Source organism: Hippichthys cyanospilos, chromosome 1, assembly GCF_059441005.1.
Source record: "Hippichthys cyanospilos isolate Australia breed blue-spotted pipefish chromosome 1, RoL_Hcya_1.0, whole genome shotgun sequence".
NCBI classification, from domain to species: domain Eukaryota; kingdom Metazoa; phylum Chordata; class Actinopteri; order Syngnathiformes; family Syngnathidae; genus Hippichthys; species Hippichthys cyanospilos.
The window spans coordinates 27,774,319-27,800,724 of record NC_142369.1 but is presented as its reverse complement, the minus strand read 5'-3'; the positions used below and the strand labels follow the sequence as shown (position 1 = coordinate 27,800,724).

Below are 26,406 nucleotides of genomic sequence, written 5' to 3'. Positions count from 1 at the left end.
CCTAACTTTCTAACACAAGACAACGATTCATTGAATGTCATATCATACAATGAATGTCATAGAGTACCATGTGAGGCTGCTGTAGACCAAAACAGTCTGTCATTCCTTCTTTCCTACTCTGTTCTCATGAGGTTTTTATTTTATTCATTTATTTTTTTACGTGAATAACTTATTTTAACAGCTCATTCAAGTGACTGCAACGAAGACTTAGTTGACTTTTTTTTGTTCCCTTTCAAAACCATCAGATTGCACTCGGGTCAGATTTTTGGGTTGTTTCGATAATGTTTCAATAGGGATTAAGCTGCCTCATCTGATCTCAAATCTGTAAACTGTCCTGTGTGACAGTCACCTCGGTCGTTTGTTTTCTCGCGAGAAACCGCGAAGTTTCCGGTGTTGTGGATGTTCCTGGAAACATGGCGGCCAGCTTCCGCGGCCGTCCTATCCGGAGTCTACGGATGCGAGGTAAGCATGTAAAACGCGACTGGATGCTGCATTTATTGTTAGGATATTGCAAATGTAGAATTTGCGAGGCAGCGGATGACCTGGGCGTCTTCACCCTCAATGTTCGCTGCGTGTGTTTTTGACAGGTCGGAATGACAGCGGGGAAGAGAACGTACCGCTGGATCTGACCAGAGGTAAGCAAAGGCTTGTTCAAATCACACTGAAAGCGATTATTGTTCAATATGCATGGGTATATTCATTTCAAGCCACGGAAAGCGGAGGCCTATCGTTGCTACCTGGCACTTCCTTGCTAATGCCACTTGTTTTGTTTTAAAATCTGTTTAGCGAAAGAATAGTTCAAGCCACATCTTAATAACAGACGTTCGCGAGCTAACTAACTAGCTGAGGTAGCGGTAGCTAGCTGCCACAGCTAACCACCCATGACGACACTGTTTTGTTTTGATTGGCGAGTGGGTAGGATAGTCTGTTATTAGAATAAACAGCCACAATTGCTGCTGCCGCCCATTTGCCTACCATGTGAAATCAGGGTTTAAGGTTGACAATCGAGTAGCATTCAAACACCGCATGGTGTGCAGAGATGTTCTGGTGCTTCGCTGACTGCTCAGCTCGACTCCCATCATTGCTGCAAAACCCTCTCTGGTTGTTCACGTCCAGTGACAACTTAATGTCGAAAAATGCTATTAAATATTCAGCATGAAGATGTATTCACTGTCTCGGTTATTTGCCTTACACATGTAAATTTGATAAATACGAGTTTTGGGCTGAACGATATTAGGAAAAAAATGCAAATGCGATTTTGGTTTTCTGAGATATTTTGTTTCGATTCGCAATTTTCTTCAATGCATTATTCAGTCTGTACAGCGATATTTACAAAAACGGCAGAAAATGGTATAATGCATCAACACATTCAAAAATATTTCTCAATTAATGTAAGGAAAAAGAAAACGTTGTAAAGTGTGTTAGGGAGTCCATTATTTTTCAAGGTTTTTTAAGTAGTTCATGTAAGACAATACACACTTCATGTATGCATACAATGTAATGTGTAAATATGCAGGTACGTGTAATAGTGTATGTAAAAATATTTTTTACCCCTAACATGTCTTATATTGCTAGAGACTTAAACGCTAGATACTTAATTATTCCAAACAAAGACTTAATGAAGACTACAGCCTGACATTCATATGATGGTATTAACAGTGGTGGTCCATGTGTCTATAGATATGAGGTATGCATGTGAAACGTGACTCGATCCTTTCAGTGATGTTCAAATAAATACCCCTCAGAAGCACACGTACATATTACTGTGTTATACAGGCTATTTTACGGAGCATTTAAACGTGAATACACCCGCATCAGAAATTAAAAGGTATAATTATAGGTGACACTGCCAAAACTTAAAATAACGAATGATAATTTCAAATTATTTGTCCAAATGGATATAATTTGACACAAAAGGAACAGAATATGGAGAATAATTCTATATATTTATTAAAAATGAATTTAAAATGAAATAGATGTTTATGATAGTTATTATAATTATTATAGTTTTTTATACAGGTAGTTATGATCATGATGTCACGTTATGTTAGGCCAGCAGAGAAGGCCTTCCTGGCCCTGACGACCACCACTGGGTATTAATTGAATCTTTTGGTATTAATAGTAATGGTGAGTGTAAAAATCATAATGTGAGCTTTCCTGATTGGATTCTTTATTTGTATTCTGTAGTCTGTATTGTGAGTACTCATATGTAAGCACTTGTACTGATAGATTGTCTCAAACAAGGTGTTATCGGTGCATCCCTAGGCTTGTTTTGAGGAATTAATGCAAGTATGTATAGTTTTATGACCCTGGGTCAGCCTTGTGTTTGACTGATAATGAGACAAAGGTGCACTAAGCTGGAAAAGTCAGCTGCCCTGTGATCATTAACAAGATCAGTGGCATAGAAAAGACCCCACAGTTAATTAATTTGACCATAGAAATGTTTTTCCGTATACAGTTTCTGAAAAATTAACTAATCAGCCTGACACTATGCATGCAATTGTTAATGGAGCTAAAAACAAAAAGAACTTTACCTCTCAGGCTAATACTTAACCATCTAGATTATGTATTTACTTTTCACACGATATTAGTATGATCATATCAGATTAGCTCGACCCTGCAACATATCACTGATGCTTCTCTGACTGATACACTGATTTGGACTATCACTTTATTATAGTATGTTCTTCATTTTTGTGCACAGAACCACCTGATTTGGACTATCACTTTATTATAGTATGTTCTTCATTTTTGTGCACAGAACCACCAGAGAACTTCAGGGAAATCCTTCAAAATGTGTCCAGACCACATGGTGTCAGTAATATGCGAAAACTTGGCCACCTGAACAACTTTGTCAAGGTAATGTCGTTAAATTTTGCCGTGTTCATGATTTGTTTAAGCAGTGTTGACAAACTGGGAACTACTAATTACAAAAGTTAGTAAAAAAAAAAAAAAAACACACAGAATGACCAGGCTCAGGTGAAAAAGATACTTGAGACTACCGGTAGAGGTTTCCCTCTCTCCGAGGAAAGATATGCCACATATTTGTTTCTCATTGTGTTGATGTTTCAGTGTCTAATTACACATATCATCAAGCATTTCTTATACTGTAATTTCCTTAAAATAAACACAATGACAATTGAAGGGCTTTGTTCAAGATAATAATGTTGTCTTGAACAGGCCAATTCATTAACCAATGCAAATATTCGTTTTAAAACATTTTCTGTGAAGTGAAGGCCAAATAGGTTATGTTATTTGTTACATTGGAATATAGACTTATTGTAATAAGACATTTGTGTTTTGCAGCTGCTATGCAGTGTTAAGCACCATGAGGAAATCTTTGGGTTTACGTACGAAGAGATCATTGTTTGGTAAGTGCTGTTTCTGTTGTTTAATCTCTTCAGCTCCAAAAACACCAGCTCAAATTTTTGGGTGAAAATCTATTTTAGTGTGCAGTTGTTTGCATTCATTTACATATCAGTCTAGACCTCCATCTGTCTGGTGTGTGAACAAAATGTGTACCCAAAGTGTTTATGGAAGTACTGGGCATATGGTTGTGGGTGCAACTTGCAGTCGTGTAGCATTGTTAAAAAAAATCAGATCTCAATTACATATTTGCAAACAAATCCAATTTGGGTCTGAATCTAGCCTTAATTACTGCATTTGATGCATGATTATATTCAAAACTGTGATGATTGGCAACAATGTAGATCTGCAAAATGTATTACTGTATTTTCACAACCCAAAAGGTGCACCGTATTAAAAGGCACAGTCTCAGTTACGAGTGCTATTTCTTTATTTAACACATGCACAAGGCGCATATTATTATCGGGTGCTAGCTTAAAACATGCAGTAAGCATGGATGCACGCCAGCAGATGTTTTTAAAAAGGTAGTGAGATCCAAACTGAGTATTGATGTAGTGTGTTTTAAGTATTTACAACATACGTTATTTTTTATCAATCCTTATCCACAAATCCATCAAAGCCTCATCTTCTTTATTGATGTGAACGGGGCCAGTTCTTCATCTAACATGCCAGGTTCCCTCCCGTCAAAGTCCAGGTCAATCTTTTTGCCGTGGGGCTCCTCAGAAATGAAGCTGGCTTTCTTGAAAGGTCATAAAACAGTGCAAGCAGACATGTTAGCGCAAGCATCCACAATCCATTCACAAATTGTGGCATAACTGGCCTGGTACTGCCTCCCAATCGTAATATAACACTGAGACCCACCTCCTTTGTTCGATTTTAATTTCTTCAAGCATTATTGCTCTAAGTCGAATGGGGAGTGTAGAGATGCTTCTCCCGTCTGTTCTTTGATTGTTAATCCATTGCCTGAGTTGGTCTTGCCCTTGCGAACCATAGATTTTTTTGTCTTGAATTCTTTTGCATCCCCTCGAATCCCAGTTTACTCTGTGTTGCACTTTAAACTGTGCTTCATAAGCGTGTCTCTTCATAGGTACCATTTTCATGGGTCTTTAGCTAAATCGAGATTGTTTTGCATAATGCACATAGTGGCACTATTTACCTACATACCGGGGGCATACTTTTAGTGTCCTCTTTCACACCGAGCCTTCCCCCATTAACGTCTGCATGCTGACCTCAATCATGTCCGCCTTTACTTTATGTAAACATCTTGTCACCAGCCAAAGAAAACAAACAATAATATACAGGAAATTTATAGGAGTAATCCATAATAAGCAAACAAATGTGGATGCTACTTGATTTTTTTCTAAAGTCATCCAATTAAGATCTCGCAAATGTGCAATAAACTGGAATGCTATATATATATATATATATATATATATATATATATATATATATATATATATATATATATATATATATATATATATACTGATTTGCGCCTTGTGGTTGTGAAAATATCTTAAATTGTTTTCGTAATATTTTTTTTTCCCCCCTGTTTTTCTTTCTGTGCTCATCATAATGCATTATCACCCATAGTCTGCGACTAGCTTTACTGAATGAGGCTAAGGAAGTGCGTGCTGCTGGGTTGCGGGCACTCCGCTACCTCATTCGGGACACCATTGTGCTGCAGAAAGTCCTCAAACTCCAAGTGGATTATTTGATAGCCAGGTAAAACAGCTGAATTTAATTTTTTTTTCTATATACTTTTGTAGTCAATGCCCCTGCCCTATCAAGAACTCGATTCGTTACAATGGTGCTATTCCATCATGAATATTTTCTCCTAATGCGTGTTAGTGCTAAAAGATATCATGTGTATTTAGGTGCATTGACATCCAGCAGAGCAACGAAGGGGAAAGGACTCAGGCTCTGAGACTAGTCCGAAAGGTAGATGCACATTTCTTCTTGTCTTCCAGAACCATCCTGTGTTTACTGAAGTTGTAAGCTTGCTGTCATGTTGCTAGAAGAATGTGACTCTTGCAATCACAATAAATTCCTCTGCTATATTACCAACACAAAGATCATTGGGTTCGCAGCGATGCCAGTTTGTGGATGGTCTGCACATTCTGCAGTCAAAGCTATTTATAGCCTCTTCAGTCCTTTACTGTAAACCTTCTCCACACATCCATACTTGCTCACAACACACAGAGGGAGGCTCTGTACTTAGGGAAGAGCTATCGACCTAAGGCAACAGCTTGAGTTCATGATGTACAACACCCCCCCCCCCCCCCTCCCACACACACACACACACACACACACACACACACACACACACACCCATTCAAGTATTATAAGTATTAGAACAGTGAGTCCATTTGTTTTATTCTTTCTATAGACTGAAAACATATGGGTCACATCAAAAGTTGAATATGAGACAGGAAATAACAGCTGAAAGAGACTGCACTGAAAGCCAAGAAAAGTATCAAAAGAAAAGACAAAGGTTTGCTAATGTCACTGAGTTATAGGCTTAATGCTGTTATTGCCAGCCACAGATTTGCAAATAAATAAATCCTCTGTGAGCATAAAGGAGCCTGGATTAATGAATTATTATTTATTTGCACTTAATGTTGTACTTGATATTCATTGGTAAGAAAGTCTGTTTTTGTTTCCAAAAAATATTTGACAAAATAATAGATTTTTGTGCTGATATTGCAATGTATTACCTTTAGGCATGGGATGATAGCAGATTCTAAATATATAATCTTTTTGCTAAATTGCCATTCTTATACATTATGAAAAGTTTTATTTTCAAACAAAATATATAATACTAATATATTTGTTACAATAACAAATAGTTACCATGCTAAATTAAAATAATTATTTAACTAGAATCAAAACAAACCAAAAAACATGTTTTGCTCACCAATAGACGTATGCATGAATTATTTCTAAATGAACTCATTCAATTTAACTTGAAATATGGGTATGTAGTATAAAATAACAGTATTGAAAAATATTTAATCTATCTTTAGCACTGATTAATAAATAGATATCTTTTTTCATATCATTGAAAATTTGATTTTGGTTCACCATCATCCTTTTTTGCCTTATGTAGATCATCACGGTCAATGCAATGCTTTTCCCCACCTCTATTGCAAACTCTCTTATCGCTGTGGGGACTGATGGACTGCAAGAGAGGGACCGAATGGTCCGCGCAGCTATTGCAATTGTCTGTGAGCTAGGTAAGAAGATATATCCGTATCAGAGACTACCTTATCAGTAATATTTTGAAGATGCCTGATGATAGTTGTTAAACCAACCGCACAAATCTCTACTTCAGTTTAAAGGGGAAGTCAAGTCAATTTTCTTTACAAAATATGTTTCATGGATTCCCCTTTAGTCTAAGCATTACATTTGAAATAATATTGTATTTTTGAAAGTTGAACTTGAGCAGAAAAACACATTTATGCTGCCACAGGGAGCTGCCATTTTGCCTCTTGCTCTCAACTAAAAATGACATTACAGTGCCTAAGGGATATGCAAATGACCTCACCATTTTTCTGGGTTTCTGTGTTGTTTGCAAAATGAGCCTTTACACTGTGATTTAATTTTCACGCGAGAGCAAGTGACGAAATCGCCTCTGCTTGAGATCAGTGGAAACGGGTGGATTTTTCCGCGTAATTGATATTCCGCAAATGCATTGTAGATCATAATGATATTTTTAGAGAGCACACAAAACATATGATTGCAAAGAAACTGTTTGACATGACATCACCTTTTATAGAGCCGCCTTGCGAATGTTTGACCTTTTTGTATGTTTCCGTATAGCCTTGAAAAACCCAGAAGTGGTTGCAAAACGGGGAGGCCTCAGCACCATCTTGAAGAGTGTAATTGACTGTCAGCTGAGCCGAATTAATGAAGCTCTGATAACAACCATCCTCCATCTTCTCAACCATCCACGTACCCGTCAGTATGTGCGCGTCGATGTCGAGTTAGAGGTACACATGCATGCACACACACTAGTTTGAGTAAATGAATAAGCCAGTGAAGTGTTATTGTTACCAGCCGTAACTTGGGCCTCTTTTTCTTCCATGTTGCTTTCATGAGTTATATACAGGGATTCCCCTCAGCCTCATTGTTTAAACAGGCATCTTAGACCAAAGCATCCCACCGCCAGTCACACTAGCCACATGGATGTCATATGACATCGGTCAAACTGCCAGAGGATTTAAACGAACTTTGAGTGGGATTCCACATAGTCTGAGAACAAGAAAACAATTATTAGATGGTCGAGTCTAAGCAAGTGTGCTTGATCGTTTTACAGTTGTTAAATGTCCGTATGTGTTTTGTCCTCCAGCAAATCCTCGCGCCTTTCACAGATTTTCACTACCGTCACAATGCAGACATTGCAGAAGGGCAACTCAAGTGAGTGAGTGTGTGTGTCGAATGTATGGAAAATAAAAACTTGATACTGTGACAGCTTGGTCTATGGTCTCTTTTTAGATTCTGATGTAGGTGAGTGCTGTGAAAATCAAAGGGTTAATCTGATTTATTTGAGACAGGTTTTAGTAGCTGGTCTGTTGCCTCCTAAAAGACTCACCTGAGGATATCAATAGCAGTTTTTCATGATAATGCCTGAAAGTCTCTTTGAGCGATCTTTTTTTTTTTTTTGTGTTTTTTTTTTTTAATTGCGCTCATGTTTGTATTTGTGATAGTTTGCTTATGTGTGAATTTTTCTTTACATTCTGTGAAAAAACTCTCCAATTCTTTTATAATAATGTTTTGTGTGAGGATCACAGTGTTCTGTTTTTGATGGGTGTGTGTTTTCATTTTCACAGAGAGGACAAAGAGGCACGTTTCTTATCAAGTCGAATGGCCATAGTGGCAGCCTTCCGCTCTTGGTCTGGTAAGGCCTCAAGTGTAATTCAAAATTAGTTTGCCTGGTTTAAACTTACTGGTTTTAAAATGCACCTGTTTGTTTTTTGTTTTTTTAATAGGGATTATAAACCTATGCAAATCCGGGAATTCTGGAATACAGTCTTTAATTGGTTTACTTTGCATACCAAATGTGGAAGTTAGGGTAAGTAATCGTTACAGCTTGTCCCCCCCCCAAATACATACATACATATATATATATATATATATATATATATATATATATATATATATATATATATATATATATATATATATATATATATATATATATATATATATATATATATATATTTAATATGTGTGTGTGTTTGCAGACACACACACACATACACAGTCCTGCCCAGCAGTATTAGCACCCCTTAATTTTATTCACAAGCTTTGTAATATCTCATGAAAGAAATGGACACAATTTACATCACCAACATATTTGAATTGCTGGTCTGAAGTAACTGAAAAGTTGTTTTTCCCCAAAATAGGCATTGTAATTTCAAAGAAAACAAAAAGCAGAAAAACAGCCCATTCAGGGATATTGGCACCCCTACTTAGTATTTAGTTGCACACCCTTTGGCAGCGATGACAGACTCCAAACGTTTCCTGTAGCCATCAATAAGCCTCTTGCATTACTTTGCAAGTGGGTATTTTCTCCCACTCCTCCTTTGCTATACCTTCCAGCGCCTGGGCATTTGGAGGATTCCTTCTCCCAATGGCAGATTTCAACTCTCTCCATAGATTCTCAATTGGATTGAGATCAGGACTCATTGCTGGCCATTTTAAAATAGTCTGTTTTTTTTTCTAACTATTCTTTTGTGCTTTTGGATGTTTTATTTGCAGAAAGGCTTGTTGGAGGTCCTATATGAGATATTCAGACTCCCTGTTCCCCTCGTGACCCAAGACTTCACAGAGGCTCTTCTAAGTGTTGGTGAGTAACATGTGTCGTCTTCCTTGAGAAGATTTTATACATGCTATTTCAGTAGGTTGAGTAGGTGTGATAGGAGATAATAGGATTGTTATTTTTCTGCTGAAGATCAACTATAAATCTGCATTCTACACACACTCCAATTCTTTTTTTCTCTATCAGACCCGGCCAGGTTCCAGGACACATGGAGACTCTCTGATGGGTTTGTTGCTGCTGAGGCCAAAGTTGTTCTTCCCCATAGGGCTCGTTCCCGGTGAGGCATAATATCAGACCATAGATATGTAAAGAGCTGATATATTTTGACTGGACATTACTGATATGTTTTTGTTTCAATTCCTGACCAGACCTGATTTGATGGATAACTATTTAGCGTTTGTGCTCTCTGCCTTCATAACCAGTGGGCTGCTGGAGGTAAGTGAACTTGGGAGTAATTTGTATGTTTCCCATCAAGAAACAATGAATTTGTTGATTTCAGTCTGCAACTTTGCCTCCGCAGGCATTTTTTATGAGACACGATGCTGTTATTTGATCATGTTCAGTTTTGTGTTTTAACACAAATTGAAATTAATGTTTTTTTTTCCTCATAGATTCATTGCGATTCAAAAGAGGGTTAACCATTTTATTTTACCTAATCTAATTGTGTAATGCCTGGCGGAATCCGTTTTATGTGTCTACGACCATTCATTTGTTATTTTTATGGTTAATCTCATTCCATCTTTTGGTTCATCTTTTTTCATACTTCAAAATTTTTATTAGTGTTTACCACACGTTTTCATAGTTGTGAAAAGAATGTGCATGTTTCTGCTAAAATCGCATTGCTTGATCTCTCTCTAGGGTCTTGTAGAAGTGGTGACAAGCAATGATGATCCGCTTGCTGTCAGGGCCACCATCATCTTGGGCGAGCTTTTACATATGGTAAGGCGGTGTCCTGATAATTCTGGAGTTAGTAAAAGTTTTTTCTCCTCACAGTGAGAAAATCAATTTTATAATAAACATTGAGTAGCATATGTAACCAAGGCTTTTCCACTTGTGTTTCCCATGTTTAGGCAAACACCATCCTTCCACACACCCATAGTCACCACTTGCACTGCCTTCCGACTCTCATCAACATGGCCGCTTCCTTTGACATCCCGCAGGAAAAACGACTGTGAGTGCATTCATGCTTAAATTCTCTTTCTTAAAAGTGAACCCAAAATCAGATGTCATTATGGATTTATTTTCCTTTTTTGTTCAGTCGGGCAAGTGCAGCTGTTAACAATCTGAAGCGTTTTCATGAAAGAAAGAAGAGAGGTTTCAAACCCCACAGCCTCTATCTAGACCACATTATACGCAAGTCTGTGTCCTCACATAGCCGCAGAGAGTCACACTCACGGGTCCAAAGAGACATCTACATCATTAAGGTAAACTACCCATATTTTAACTCTATCTGCACAGCTTCCTCTTTTAGTTTGATACTGTAGCTTAAGGAAATACCAACAAAGAAAATTACAGTTTGAGCTGAAGATCAGATGTTCTGTTTGGCACAAGGCATTGTCACAGTGATAATTTATCTACCAAAGCTATCTGAATAAACTGTTCTTGTTTTACTTTTGATCACTAGCTAAATTAAGATCATGTAAAGCTTCTGCCTATTTCACTAATGATAAACCACCATGAAAGTGTTCCAGTTAATCCTGTAGTACTCTGTTCAGGACACAGAGGAAGCGTTGATGATGAACTTGAGAGACAGTCACATTCTCAGCCATAAGCAAAACCTCGAGTGGAACTGGTTGCTCATTGGCACTATTCTTAAGGTCAGGCAACTCTTGTTGCACAACCATCTCTCTCTCTCTCTCTCTCTCTCTCTCTCTCTCTCTCTCTCTCGCTCTCGCTCTCTTTGCTCTCTCACTATCTGTCTCTGTCTGTCTGTCTCTCGCTCCCCCACATTCTTGCTCTCCTACATTCTCTTTTCAATACACACACCTTTGCCGTTTTGAATCAATGTATTTAAATATACCTTTTCCATCCTAGTGGCCGAATGTAAATCTCAGGAACAGCAAAGATGAACAGATGCACAAGTGAGATCCATTTACACACAATAAACCATTACAACCCTGTCATATAAATCTGCTGATTTCTGATTATTACATTTTTTATATTACATGTAATTCAGGTTTGTACGGAGGTTGCTGTACTTCTACAAGCCAAGCAGTAAATTGTACGCAGGGCTTGCATTGGATCACGTAAAGGCGAGACAACTTACTGTGGTTGGCTGTCAGTTTGTTGAGTTTCTCATTGATTCAGATGAGGTGAGTAATATCTAGAAACCCATTTCAGCAATCCCTCGTTTATCACATTTAATAGGGACCGTAACCCCACTTGATGAGTGCATTTCTGCAAAGTAGAATTTGCCCCCCCCTTACGGACATGTACATACATACGTATATAAATTATTATAATAAATACATACAGTATATACATCAAGAATTTCTTATAATAAGTATTAAACATGCACAAATTGTACCACATATATATGTGTGTGTGTGTGTGTGTGTGTGTGTGTGTGTGTGTGTGTGTGTGTGTATATATATATATATATATATATATATGTATGTATATATATGTGTGTGTATATATATATATATATATATATATATATATATATATATATATGTATGTATATATATGTGTGTGTATATATTTATATATATATATATATATATATGTGTGTATATATATGTATGTATATGTATATGTGTGTATATATATATATATATATATATATATATATATATATATACACATACAAACATATGCATGGTAATATGAAAAAGAAATATATGTTCATGTAATGAAGTTTTTAAATTGACACTCTCTCTCCTACACTCATACTATATGTCCATACGTGTGTGTAATTGTACTTACTGTATGTAAATATATCAAGTATATGAAATGTGTTTAACAAAACATTTTACCTTTTAACTCTGCAATTGCCTTCTCTCACTCTCACACGCTCATGATGCACACACACGTATCCAGGCTCAACAGGCACTTCCTCTGAATTACAATTATCTTGATTACTGTATCAAGGTGACAAGGAAAGAACGGTACAGTACGATGAAGACAGTGAGATTGAAGTTCCTGTATATAGTTAATGAGAAATTTACAGCTCTTCGAAGGAAGCTTCATCGTCAGAGGCATAGGAAAAGGTTAAATAAAGGTTAAATAATCTGGTATGTAATGAAGCCGCAAAACAGGAACCGCAATTTAGCGAGGGATTACTGCATTTCCATTTCTGTGTCCTTACTGCAACTCCTGCCTTTTTAACTTTGTCTTTTCCCTTTATTTACTAGGATGGGCAGGGCTACCTGGAGGACCTTGTGAGGGATATGGTATCATGGCTGTCTTCGTCTGCAGGCCTGAAGCCTGAGCGCTGCTTGCAAAGTAATGGCTTACTCACCACACTCAGCCAACACTACTTTCTCTTCTTGGGGACACTCTCTGCACACTCTCAGGGAGTCAAACTTCTGGAGAAATGTGGCCTGTTTCAGTGGTTTGTATACAGGAGCAACCGAAGACATTTTTTGTGAATTCTCATCTATACACATTTACAATTGAATTTCTCTTTTTGCAGCCTGTTGAATCTGTGCTCTGTGAAGAACCAGGATGCTGTGTTGAAGCTTGCTGTAGCCACACTGGACTACGGCAGAGATGGTCTGGCAAGAGTGATCCTCTCCAAGATCCTTACTGCTGCTACTGATGTGAGGAAACAGCATAAATACTCAAATATGCTTGTCAGGCTGTGACAAGGAGGGAAAATTTTGACATAGCTTTGGTGTTAGTTATTTTTGGAAATAAGACTTTTCGTCTCAACAACATGAATACACAAATATTCTTGATAGACTGTGATAAAGACGGGCAATTTAGACATGTTTGAAATATGACCTTTCAAACTGATGGGGTACAGTGAGTTTAAAACCTAGAAATATGTAAAAACAGTAAAATAATACATTGCTATGTAGTTTTTTCTAATTAAATGCTTTAGATTGGTTGTTCTTGTCAACAAGCCTCGGATATTCCACCGATTGACTGGATTAAAAAAAAAACAAAAAAAACCTAGAGAAATGAATGTACTATGATGCCGTCACGTTAACAAGAGAAGCCGATGACGCTGATGCACTTTCACTCGTTTATTGAACACAAATACAAAATGGGAATTTTGTGTTTCCTGTTAGAACGTCCCTGACTTTACATTATTTTCATGTTGCGACCTGAAATACCGAGTTTTTTTCATCCCCTCGGATTTGCGCCCAAAACAAGTCATGACCCTTGGAGCTTGGCTGTATTTGTGTTGTTAGTTGCCGTCCCTGCAACGCCTCACTAAAATTCTGGTCGGCTATATGTCGGTATGTCCTCACGGAGATGGTGGTCTGTTATTGGTCGGCCCCACTTGTTTCAAAATGGTGGAACGGTAAAGCTTTGTACGATTGTGAGTGGTTACAAAACCGTATTTATAGTGCATTTTACAGCTTAATTCAAAGTTGAAAGGGTTAGCCATGGGTTCCAAGATTGCTAGTGATTTTAGAAGTAAGAAGATGATTTATATGGAAACGAAGCTGGAGATAATCAAGTAATACGAAGCCTAGGCTACCCTTACTAGGGAATATGGGCATAACAAGCGCCACTCAAAAGTAAATAAATCCTTTCTATATTTTTTATTTATGAAGTTTTCTGATTGTATACATGTATTTATATATGAATTTTGCATTCATCTTTAATGTTCTCTATTACTAATACTGATACTAATACTGTGTTACTGTTTTTCCTCTTGTGAGCAGACCTGCAGACTATATGCCACCAAGCACCTCCGCGTATTACTGCGAGCAGGTGTGGAGTTCTTTAGCAGTTGGGGCATGGAGCTGCTGGTCACACAACTTCATGACCATAGCAAAGCTGTGTCCATGGAGGCTCTGGATATTCTGGATGAAGCCTGTGAAGACAAGGTGATCATGGACAGCCACAAACAAAAACACCTCCACCAGTTTTTTTTTGTTTTTATTAAAGAAAAACACACTAATGCAAAATTAGGACAATATTTGGGTGTGCAGGCACAAATCTGGCTCAGTGTCACTGTGTCTAAACGTGCACCTGGGTTGACTCTTCTCACTTTTGGTAATTTGCTAGACTTTGAGCATGGTAGAATAGCGTGTAATGGGGCTATTTAACCAAAGTACGTTATTGTGGGATGGGGCCAACAGAGTTATTCAGATTGATTTTGTTTAATTTGGTTGCTACATACTGTATATAAATGTATTGAGTACATTATCCTGCTGGGTGGTCACAAGGGTGCTGTAAAACATTTTTAAAATGATTCATCAATCTATTCGTCCATTATTAGAATTCAAATAATAATAATAAACCAAAATTAAGATAGATACACACGTTTTGTTTTGTTTTTTAACACCAAGCGCAAGGACATCAGTCTACCAAATAAGGGCCCTTATTGTTGCTTTAAAGTGCGACGAGGTGTTGCCAGTTGGGGCACAAATGACAAATGAATCATGTGAACTGTAATGGCAATAAAATTAAAAAAATTTCTTTTTTTTTTAACTTTCAGGCGCTTTGATGCACTTGGTTATTTTTTTTCTGTTTTAGAGCAAGCCGTAACCCGTATAAACACTGTAAAAAATAATTAACAATTGTTGAAAGTTGATTTATACTGCTTTTTTGTTTTGTGAATGTTAAAAAGGATACAGGTTTAGGTATACTATTGCATTTTTATAGATAACAATCTTCTTTTTAGTCAGCGCGTCAAGGGGGAGGGGAGGTTTTCTCTTTCCTGGGGGGGCTTGGCAAAATATAATTGAGAAGCACTGGCCTTGTGGAAAAAGAATACAGCCATTTGCATCCATCTCACATTTCAACAATTTTGACATTATATTACCTTCTGCTGTCAAAAACTCATAAGTTTGTGTGGTCATAATTTAAGATAGTGCTGTACTGTTGTATATAATAAAAAAATAGATGTGACATCTTTTTGCTAATTTTTTATGACCATTTATTCTACAACTGAAATGGTTATGAAACTACTTCTGCGTCTGACTCGAAGTTTTTGTTTGACAGGCCAATCTTCATGCGCTGATCCAGCTGAAACCAGCTTTGTCTCACCTAGGAGACAAAGGCCTTCTTCTGCTCCTCAGGTAAGGGATTATATAATGTCTGCTAAATTTGTAATCGTTTATGCACTTCACTGTTTTTTTTTTTTTTCACGTCGACCACATTTTGTCTGTGCTGCAGGTTCCTATCCATACCTAAAGGTTTTTCTTACCTCAATGAGAGGGGTTACGTTAGCAAACAGCTGGATAGATGGCAAAAGGTACACACAGAACTTTCTGCCTTGATTTATTTTGCTTGTGTGCTATGTAAAAATCTGTCATTTGCAAAGTTATTTAATTGCACCATATGATTGCCTTTTTCAGGAATACAACCTCAAATATGTAGACCTGTTAGAGGAGCAACTCAACGAAGCACTAACAACTTACCGCAAACCTGTTGATGGCGATAATTATGTGAGACGTAGCAACCAAAGGTAAAAGCTTAATTCACTCTTTTGCATTTTGAGTATCAGCCAAAAGTACTTCTATCTAATGCCATTGATCCATCGCCAGGTTACAAAGACCAAATGTCTATCTGCCTGTGCACTTGTATGGTCAGCTAGTCCATGATAAGACAGGCTGCCATCTATTGGAGACTCAGGTTGCGCTGGAACTTTTGTGATCTTCCAAGTTTTCTCATTTTATGTAAAATAATGCAGATTTGTTTGGAACACTTTGCTCTGTCTCTTTGACTGTCTCCAGAGTATAGTTCCTGACCTCAGCTATACGGTTCGCTCCCCGATGCTGGACACCTGGGAGGGCATCAAACAGCTGAAGGCTGCTCTCTGGGCTTTGGTCAGCAACGCTTAATATAAGTTAATGTTTCTAAGGAATGTTTTGCACACTTGAATTTTTACAAGCTTATTGATCCTAAACTTTAATTTATACCGGCTTCTTGATCAAAGTTAAACGTTAAGTGACCAGGATTTTTCTGGCCGATCACGATGGCCGATCAGTGATCTTGATCCGATCACGGGATGAGGCAATGTTTCCGTTTAAGTAAAGTATTTATTGCGTACACTTGTATACTGTTTGTAAAGTATACACACAAATATTTTGTGATATGGTACAAAGTAAAGCATTTTTCCCATTGTTTCAACAATCTTTCATATGCCCAAAATAGACAGATTGTCAGGTAAAAAATTGAACGACATCTAGTACACATTCAATAACCTGCCAGACCTAAACTGACAGTTCAGTCAGGTAAAACAAAAGCTACATGAGACAGAAATAAATGTCCTGTTTTAAATTACAATGCTGTCATGTAATTACTTTACAGTGCCATGTAAATTCTGCAAATTGGTACTGATGCAACAGCGTTCTATACCTCAATAAAATGAACTATTTATTACTATTTATAAATGAACTATAAATTATTAAATCTCGCTAGTGCCAATTAAAGGCATAATATTGCCCCTCGTTCGTACAACATAATGTACTGAACCGTTCAATGCTGTCAGTGGTCTCTCGGCAAATTAACATTACTGTTGATTACTGATTTTTAAAAAAATGGTCTGATCAGATCGGAATCAACTCTCTTAAAAGTTCTGAGTACAACAATTTAAATGGTTTCTCATAAGTACATTTACATGTGTAATTCCTACTTTTCTAATCCATTATCTCTGATTTTTAAAATTAGCATTAATTATAAGAAAACCTTATCAGACACCATTCATTTTGTTTGGTGTATTTCTTGACTCAAAGATGCCTAAGATAAAATTTCTGATTTCGTTTTTGTTTTTGTTTTGTTTTTTCTTCTCATTTTCATTCAGGGCAACATTGGCTCTTCAAACTGGGGCCTGAATCTCCTCCATGAGGAAAATGTCATCCCTGACATACTTGCGTTAGCTCAGCACTGTGAGGTTTTGTCAGTACGAGGGTAAGGACTTTTTTTTTTCCTTCAAAGTTCTTCATTTTCATCCTTTTGTCTAGAAACATTTATTCAAACTTTCATGTCTCTGATTATAAAAAGGACTGATTTTTACATACATTTTTCAGTGATACCTCTGAATTGACTAATCATCTGGCTTCCATGTGTCTTCACTAATTAATCGTGTTTATATCAACAGTACATGCGTTTATGTGCTGGGAGTGATCTCCAAGACGAGGCAGGGATGTGAGATGTTGAAGCAGTATGGTTGGGATGCAGTCAGACACAGTCGCAGGACGCTGTGGCCAGTCACTCCAGATGAGGTTGAAACGCAGTTGACCTTTGAACTTTCGTCCGTGCCAAGCACGCTTAGTCTCAACTCGGAATCCACTAGCTCCCGCCACAACAGTGAAAGCGAGTCCCAACCAAGTATGTCAGGCTGGCCATTTATACTTTTTCTTATTGTTGAAAATGGTCCTTATCTTTTCATTTGTGCTTTCAGATATGTATATCCTGGACGATGACAAATCTGATGTTCTAGACCAGTCAGAAGAGGCTCCTTTCTATATGCACGCCAAATCCATCAAGGACCGCAGCCCATTCACTATCCTGGCCTCCACGCGTTTTGTTCGTGCACGTTTCCTCAACTCCCTGTCCCTCCCCAGCAAGAAACTGCGCTCCACAAGTGACCCCAAGACCCCCACGGGCTCCCGCACACCGACCGAATTTAAGATGAGGCGTAACCGGACTGTAACAGAGCCCTCTGTCTTCAGCCCAAACCAGGGGGATGTTTTCACTGTGTTAAATGGCAGAGGAATGCCAAAGAGTCCGACTGTCAGCCTGGAGACATCATTTGTAGGTACCAGAGGGGGATCTGAGGAGCATCTTGTAGATGGAAGGCTGGCCAGGGGAGGAGGCTCCGGCCTGGCACTCAGTGGTCTGGGCGGGCACGCGGAGCATCCCTGCCGGGAAAGGGAGCAGAGCAGCCGGGAGCGTCTGGCAGGGGGAGATGGAGGTTCCTCATCTAGCGGGGGTAACATGGGAGGGGGAGGCGGCACCGGAGGTACTCAGTTCAAAAGCCGCAGTCAGAGTTTTAACACAGACACCACAACAAGCGGCATCAGCTCTATGAGCTCCAGTCCGTCAAGGGAAACTGTTGGAAACCCTGAGCATTCCGAGCCTGAACCGGACTCTTCTGACTGCGTCAGCCTCAACACAGTTGTCTCAGCCAAGACTGTCAAAACATTGTCCCCTCTCACCCCCCAGCCACAGACAAATCACTTGTCTGCATCCAAGTCCTCCACTGTCTCACTGGTACCACCTGGCTCCTCGCACACACTGCCCCGTCGAGCTCAATCTCTCAAGTCCCCCTCGGTTACCACCATCAAGAGCCTGGCTGACTGCAGCTTCATGTACACCAGTCCGAGAGACGCGCTGGGGTATGCCACGCTGAAGCGACTGCAGCAACAAAGGATACACCCTTCTTTGTCCCATAGTGAAGCACTGGCTTCACCTGCAAAAGACGTGCTCTTCACAGACACCATTACTATGAAAACTGGAAGCTTGGATTCTCGGCTTACACCTCGCAGGTAAGGCCTGACTATGAAACTATGTAGCAAAATCCCTCCTACTTACATTATTCTGTCTTTTATTACTGGTGTATGCGTTTCATTTTCACTGCCATCAATAGAAAGAGTTGGAGGCATACAGTACGAACCCTAGAAGAGCTATGGATCAAAGTAATAAGTCAGATCTACCAGTCAGTCACATGTACAGTATTGGAACGTATTTTGTCTGCCAGGGCCTCTCACACAACATTACTGAGCTCTAAATTCACAAATGGTCTTCCCAAAAAATAGACAAACATTCCCAGAGACACTCCCTCTTGCAATTTAACAGAAGCTGAATTGGGTGATGGGGGAAGCACCTCCATTTATTCGTCCATTTTTACTTTTAAGCAATTTGTTGATCTCCGCGTGTCCCAGTGCTCTTGCCCGGACAGCATTAACTTTTAAAGGAGGTTGTGAGTTCTCTTTTGCCCCTCCAGACCACCAGAGGCAGTGCCGAAAGCACGGAATAAGCCTTCACGCAAGCGCAAGACAAGCATGCATACCAAAAATCCATCAAATATGACACCGGGTGACATTTAGAAGGCAGTGTCACCCAGAGGTCTGCCTCGCAGAACCTTCTTGCTCGTTGGTTTGCATTGTTTTATGTGTTCCCCGCTTTTGCCCTCTTTTTTTTTCGTCACTGGTAGCCTGTTGACTATGTCGGTCGGGGCTTCGTTTTTTTCCTCTGCCCTCCAGTGGCTGCAACGCTTGTGTTGGTTTATCCTCGTATGGCCTAGTTGTTACACAACATTTGCGTGATGTGGCTTTACTTAACACAGGAGTGTCCAAACTCGGTCTTCGAGGGCCGCTGTCCTAATGTGTTCCAGGTTTCTTACGGCCTGGCATATGCGGTTTCCACCATAGAGGTGGAATTACAATACGCATCCGTCCATTCCCCCTCCTGTTGGGGTAGGACCTCTGCTCCTACTCGCCGACAGGGTCCTAAACGCCGTCCAGCCCTTTTGGCTCCGCCTGCTTCCGCCTCCAAGCGGGGTTGTCCTGTTGGGGCTATACGAGTGGCTTTTCCCACCTAACGTCAGAAGGGGTGGACACTGGCGCCATTGCAATATGCTGCCACCATTGGGTTGGCTCGCATGTCTGTTGTGGAGGAGGATGAGGGTTCCTTGCTCTTGTGTCCTGATGGGCTCATCCTAACATACAATGTTGCATGGTGGATGACTTCATTACGAAGGCCTGTAATGCCTGTGCGTGCTCGACTCGCATTGACAACTCCCTTTCACCTGTTGTTCACCGCCATGGCTGTGGCCCGCAAAGGCAATGTGGTGTGTCTTGTCTTTTGGAAAGGCATGTCTGCAAGACTTTCACCCTTTTGACGAGACCACAGGCGTGCACTGGCCCACATCGTGCATTCACACCACCTGCTTTGGTTGTCTTAGTCCTCATTGATGGAGTCATCTAAGAGTGTGACATTCTTGTGGTTCCTGAGATGTTTTTCGGTCCAGGTGCTGTGGACACTCTGTAGCATGCTCTCAGGGTCTGTGAGACCCATGTGCAGCTCTCGGACCCTAACCCTGCTGTGCCAATTTAGTATAACGCGTTACGGGGCCACTATTATGGTGGCACCAATTCTTTGCGAGTCGCCAGAAAATACGCTGCTGTGGACCTTCCCGCTTCTGCGTCCGTACCTGCTTCAGGTGGCTTTTGTTCCGTCTCTGTGTGCCTTCCAGTAGGCCCAAGGCGATTGCCAGCTCAGTCTATGGTCTGCTTTGGGTTGGAACCCCTGGGTGTTTTCCATCTTGTCTCAGGGGTACAGGTTGCCATTCCGACACCGGCCGCCCAATACCCTGTCGGGTCAGGGAAATCTTTATCCCTGCGAATGTTGCTGACCTCCATCTTCTGGTGGTGGTCCTGGGCTCCTCGGGGGCTTATGTGAAGTTGAGATGAGTGCTATTGATTCCTTGGGACCTCGCTGTTATTCATCATTCCGTGCTTTAAGGACCGCCTGTGGCGGACTGGAGAGGCAAAATAGAACGACAGTTACGCATGTAACAGCGGTTCTATGAGCCACGGCTGACCGCCAGACTATCTTGTCATGAGGGACATACCTCCGGGTGACACTGCCTTGTACATGCTTGTATGCGCTTACACGAAGGCTTAGTCCATGCTTTAGGCACTGCCTCTGGCGATCTGGAGGGGCAAAATAGAACTCACAGCCTCCTTAAAAAAAATTCGGTCATCCGGGGCTCATAGAACTGCTGTTATATATATATGTAAATGTTATTTCTGTCTGCGGTACAGTCACAATCGCAAGTTTATTTGTGTTTCCTGGACATTCTGCTGTTTATCAGGATATCAGATAGAAGAAGTACCTGCCCCGAATCCAGCGTCTTAACAAGTCCATACCGCAGGCTGTCCAGAACCCTGGTGCCGCGGTGGGTGGACCTTGCCAGTGTCCTGTTTGTTAGATTTTAGAGCGAGTCTGCTATTATTCTCCTGTATTGCCTCTTTGCCCATATGGGGTAGTCACCAGTCTTTTGACAAAGTAGATCTCTTCTGCAAGTCTCTCATAGACTGGTCATTAGCAGTAGTAGTAGTTGTAACCCCACAAATCTGATCAATTCCCTGCGTCACAAATTTCACACGTTCACACAAAACATGCTCGTCACAGACGGGAGACGGGGTCACATTAGTAGATCTGCCGGATAATAATTTTCACATTAAGATTCACAGTGCACGGAAAATATTGCTGCTTTGCTTTCAGGGCCATAGCGTTTAGTAGGTGTCAGCAACATTTTTTAAAAAGCTACTTCATGTGTAATGATTGTTGCGAAGAGTTACCAGTTTGATACGCATTTATGAAACAAGAAATTTGCTCAAATTAATTTCAATTGTGCTGTTGATAATATTTTATCATTTATGGTATTCTTCCATATATGAGTACAGCTCTTTAACTTGTGTAAAGCCCCACTGAGGCGCTAATGCTAGCGAGGGTCCGCAAAGGTAGCAGCACTTTTGATCTCCTCAGGATTCGTTCGATGTCGCCAGCCAGACGTTGCTCTTGTCTCTGCCACAAGAGCGGTAGGTACAGGCAAATGTTTGCGGCATTTTGGCGGCATTTTAGCAGCCTTGGACAAACGCTGAAGAGATCAAAAGACCCCCTCTGTGCGATAGGGGCTTTACACAAGTTAACGAAATCAGATAAATGTCAAGGTACAACACTATTTCTGGAAATCTCTCATGGTACTAGGAATTCACAATGTCCTAACACTGTTGAGTTTTCTTTTTCAATGAACAGGTCCACGTGCTACTCTAGTAAGTTAAAGGCTCTTGCCCCTAACGGGCCTCGGGTACTCTATGTATTTAATTAACAAAATACCCAGGTCACTGCATAAAGAAATGTGATTATCGTATCTGTTGACGCAAATAAAAACTTTTTCAACACGTACATTTTTAAGTTCTTCTATACCTTGACGCAGTACTTGAAACGGGCCTTAGCTTCCGGTGCGTTGTAGCCCGTGTGTCCAGCATCCTTCTCGCTCTCGCCTCACCAAATCTCTCTCTGCTTTTATCCACCATTTTTTGCTGTTACTCCCCATCTTTCCCTCCCAGTCTCTCCCCCCGGATCCTCTCACGTACCTCTCCTCTTGGCCTCCCTAGGTTTTTGAAGGCTCTAAGCTTTGCCTCCTTGGACAAAGAGGAGCTTCTCAGCCCAATCAACCAGAGCACCTTGCAACGTTGCTCCTCTGTGCGCTCCATGGTCTCCAGCGCCACTTACGGGTGCAGCGATGACTACATTGGTCTCGCGCTGCCCGTGGACATTAATGAAATGTTCCACATCAGAGACACGCCATACTTTCAGCAGAGGATAAGCCCACCCTCAGAGGAGAGGAAACGCTTTCTGTTTGGCGACGATAATGGTAATGCTCTCTTACTGCCTGACGCTAAAAACAAGTATGTGAGGATTTGATTGGACAACGAAAACAGAACAAGGTATTTCACCAATACAGGTCGTGCTCATTTCTGTATCCTTAACCTTGCAGGTGATCGCCCAGCCCTCCCGATACTCAAGCAGCAGTTCAGTATTTCAGAACTGATCGCGAATAGGGGCGACTGCCCGAACCACACTGTGGACATGGATGAGACGGGACTTCAGGATCACACCGAGGACAACTGTCTCTACTGCGTCGGAGCCATTGTTCTCGGATACCCTGCACAGCCGCCACCCAACAGTACAAAGGCTCGAACAGGTGATCATACGCACGGCTGCCCATACTTACTCACATTCCAATGTGAGTTGAAACCGATATGATTTGGATTGATTAAAAAAAACTCTTGAAAAGAAAAAATAAAAGATGGTTGCGTAAATGTGTGCATGCTAAAACCAACACTTTGTGGGAGCAGAAAGGGCGGGCCCCTTTCTGTTTACAAAATCCAACATAGAGGTGTTTCCAAAACGGAAAAATTTGTGAATAGCCCAGTCAGTGGCCATAAGAAAAACAATATATGGTTCTGGCATATTGCTTTTTCAACATGAGTCAAAATCATGGGCTAAATTATGGTTATATCATCTAAAGCGGCGGTCCCCAATTTTTTTATCACCACGGACAGGTCAGCGATTTAGATTAATATCGCGGACGGGGGGTATGTGTAATGTCACCAGAGACCGGCGGGGTGGGGGGGCTGCTGCTGCTGTTGCCGGCTGCTCTAAAAACCACGGCATCCTTCTCACTATGTGTGTAATATCAACAGCGGCCAGAAGCGGCGCCAAAAAACAAAGATCAAGCACAAACGTATGAACTGTTCAACTAAATCATTTCCAAAACATTATTTCGGGTGCAGTCCACGTGGCCCGGTACCAGTTGATCCACGAACCGCTGATGTAAAGCACGACATCACAAAATGCCAATAACATACTAACTGTTAGCATCAGTAGTTGTGGAAGCTATGAATATTTGAACTACAAAACAACAGAATATGTGCCAGTCAGGGCAGCGCTCTCAATTTCATTGTATATTCAGTATATTCAGTATTCAGTGTATACTGCTATACAGTGGCAATAAAAGCATTCTATTTTATTCTGTTCGTTCTACGAACCCCCCGGACAATGAGATCATGTATCTTGACCAACGGTTTCCTTTATTTGTTAATTTTCTGTGTGCAACCTTGTTCTTCCAGACTATGTGGACTTCCCATCCTGGGGAGGCCAGAGCGGCCATCGTCTGGAGGTAATGCCTCAGTCCAAGTTTTCCGGAGTATCAGGCTGCAGCGACGCCGCCGTGTCACAAGGCTCCATCTGTGGCACGCCCACGCCTAGCGACATTGTCATTGGTGAATCATTTGACAGAAATAGCCTCAATACTGTATACAAACGCATGAGCTGCGATTAACACCAGAACCATATTTTCAAACCCCTTCTCTATAGGTGGCAAGGCGATATCAGAAGACGGCCCCGCCCCCCGAGTGCTGCTACGAAAAGAAGTGCTTCGCCTCATCATCAACCTCAGCTCGTCCGTAGGGACCAAAGGCCACGAAACAGGACTTCTCACGTAACTGCCGTCTCTGTTTACAATACATGTGTTTCTGACAAATCCTTTATTGTTGCTTTTGTGTGTTACTTCCCTGTATTTGCCGTTAGGATAAAGGAGAAGTTTCCATACGCATTTGATGACATCTGCTTGTACTCAGAGGTGTCTCACCTCTTAGCCCACTGTATGTTTCGCCTTACCTCCAGACGTTTCATACAGGAGCTCTTCCAGGATGTGCAGTTCATGCCAGTAAGTCTATTTTCTCTTTTGCCGCCAGATTCAGTTCAGCATCGATGTAACTTATACCGGGGTGGGGTGGATTTTTTTTTTTTTTTTTTATAGATGTACGAGGAGGCAGAAGCGATCCTTACAAAGCTGCCAAAACCTGTTGAAAAGGAAGAGGACTCTGCTGAAGAATCCTGATTCTCCACCTCCCCACTTGTGTCTTGCCTACCAGCCCCTGAACACGCCGCCCAACAATGAACCAGGAGAAACTGACAGATAATGGAGCAGGTTCGGCGTGTCTGTTGCTCAAAACAGAGTACAAATTATCAAGGAAGAAATGGAGGGGCAGAGTGTCACGTCACTTGCCGTCCTTCAAGCAAATAAGAGTTGGAAAGGAAGAGCATCAGTATTTATTGAAAAACAAACACACAAAAAATGTTTTTCCACGCTGTTTCAGTTTTTTTAATGGCCGAAAAAGAGGAGAAGCTTAACCAAATACGGTCTGCAGAGGGTTGGCAAACATGAGCAACACTCAATATGTCATATAAAACAACCGGATCAAAAGGACAAAGGACTCAAGCTGTCTCAAAAGGAGAATGGAAAAAAAAAATCTACAGACTGTCTCCTTCCAGATGTTGTTTTCTGTCATGACGGACATTGTTCAACCAGTGAGCCCACTGGAACCTCTGTGCTTTTTCTCTTTGCGAAACACTAAAAAAAAAAAAAAAAAAAAAAAAAAAAGGGGGGGGGGGGGTCCAGCTGTCATTTTTGTTTAGTTTTTTTAAGAATCTGGAGCCTTTGTGCTTCACTTTTCACCTGCCTGAGATCTGTGTAAGCCACGTGTTTTTGCTTCTGCTTCCTACATTTGTAGCGTCCTGTCATCACAGACAAGCGTTTCTTTTCCTTTTTCTCATATCTCGGACAATCAAACATCTGTCGTATTGTCATCGTAAGCACTATAGAGTATTTGCCACCCTCGCGACGTACCCCAGGAGAATAGCATGTAGTTTTTATGCTAGTTATTACCATCCTTTTTGCTTAATGTTCTTCAGCCATTGCGTTCTCGGTAGGCTTGTGTTTTTTATCGGGAAGTGCGCTGATCCTTGGCCAACTGTGCTGTATCTGCTAATCATTTTGTAGAACGACTTAATACAAATTTAGCAGAAGCTATCCAACGCTATCCCTTCTTACCGCTGTGCTTCTTCCTCTGCATGCTTAACACGCATGGGCCATGTCTTTACTTTGTTTCTTGCCTGGAAATTCTTTTGTTTTGCTTTGTTTTTATAAAGGTTGCCATTACATTGTACAAGTATAACTACCCGAAATTCTTTTTTCTTTTTTTTTTCCCCCACAATGCAATATCACTGTCAGTGGCTGAGATGAGGGGGGGGGGACTAAATAATCTGTACAAGGTTGCCTGGGAGATAGGATGATGATTTCTGTCTTCATGGGCTTTTTTGTTTTGTTTTGCTCTAATGCTGCTACACAAATGGACTCATAGAGAGATGATTCATAGATCAGCTGAGTGATGTCAGATCTGGTCTATTTATTAAATGTCTGTACCATAGTGAGCTCAACCAGAGAAGAAAAGTTATTTATATTTTCCTCAAGACTGTATTATAATTTAATAAGTTCTTTTTTTTTGCCTGAATCGTGGTTTTCCCTGTATATTGTGTACAGTATGTTTTGGGGGCATTGATGACCTAAAGAAACATACAATCCTATCAAAGGGATGCATTGTTAATTAAAAAGATGGAAATACCCTTTTTATTTCTTTCCGATTTGTGTAGCCAACTCGCATCACATCGTAAACCAGTCTTGGACCGAAACTAGAAGAGACATTTAATCAATATCGTAACCGCTGACA

At 40.5% G+C, this 26,406-nt stretch overlaps 1 protein-coding gene across 3 annotated transcripts; it reads left to right on the top strand.

The window, feature by feature from the left end:
• Positions 1-411: 411 nt before the first annotated feature.
• On the top strand, positions 412-26,309 carry LOC148429971 (rapamycin-insensitive companion of mTOR-like). 3 transcript variants are annotated; one of them, XM_088412276.1, is made up of 38 exons: positions 412-462; positions 588-635; positions 2,762-2,859; positions 3,307-3,371; positions 4,960-5,091; positions 5,244-5,307; positions 6,476-6,602; positions 7,189-7,358; positions 7,718-7,785; positions 8,199-8,266; positions 8,358-8,440; positions 9,130-9,217; positions 9,377-9,467; positions 9,559-9,625; positions 10,049-10,129; positions 10,261-10,361; positions 10,449-10,614; positions 10,906-11,007; positions 11,225-11,271; positions 11,367-11,502; positions 12,547-12,746; positions 12,828-12,954; positions 14,032-14,196; positions 15,317-15,393; positions 15,491-15,569; positions 15,673-15,782; positions 15,862-15,949; positions 16,051-16,143; positions 17,121-17,227; positions 17,418-17,647; positions 17,721-18,807; positions 21,138-21,221; positions 22,447-22,706; positions 22,830-23,036; positions 23,965-24,117; positions 24,212-24,335; positions 24,425-24,563; positions 24,657-26,309. In XM_088412276.1, the coding sequence occupies exons 1-38, from the start codon at positions 414-416 to the stop codon at positions 24,735-24,737; spliced, it is 5,262 nt and encodes a 1,753-aa protein (XP_088268402.1). In that variant the 5' UTR covers positions 412-413; the 3' UTR covers positions 24,738-26,309. The 3 variants fall into 3 exon arrangements, with proteins under 3 accessions (XP_088268402.1, XP_088268420.1, XP_088268410.1); XM_088412294.1 differs by lacking the exon at positions 21,138-21,221; XM_088412284.1 differs by lacking the exon at positions 21,138-21,221 and having other exon boundaries at positions 22,399-22,706.
• Positions 26,310-26,406: the final 97 nt, after the last annotated feature.

Coding starts and splice junctions, on each gene's coding strand:
- LOC148429971 (XM_088412276.1), top strand. CDS start 414: ATGGCGGCCAGCTTCCGCGGCCGTCCTATCCGGAGTCTACGGATGCGA. Junction 6,603..7,188: donor TGCAATTGTCTGTGAGCTAG/GTAAGAAGATAT, acceptor GTTTCCGTATAG/CCTTGAAAAACCCAGAAGTG. Junction 8,441..9,129: donor TACCAAATGTGGAAGTTAGG/GTAAGTAATCGT, acceptor TTTTATTTGCAG/AAAGGCTTGTTGGAGGTCCT.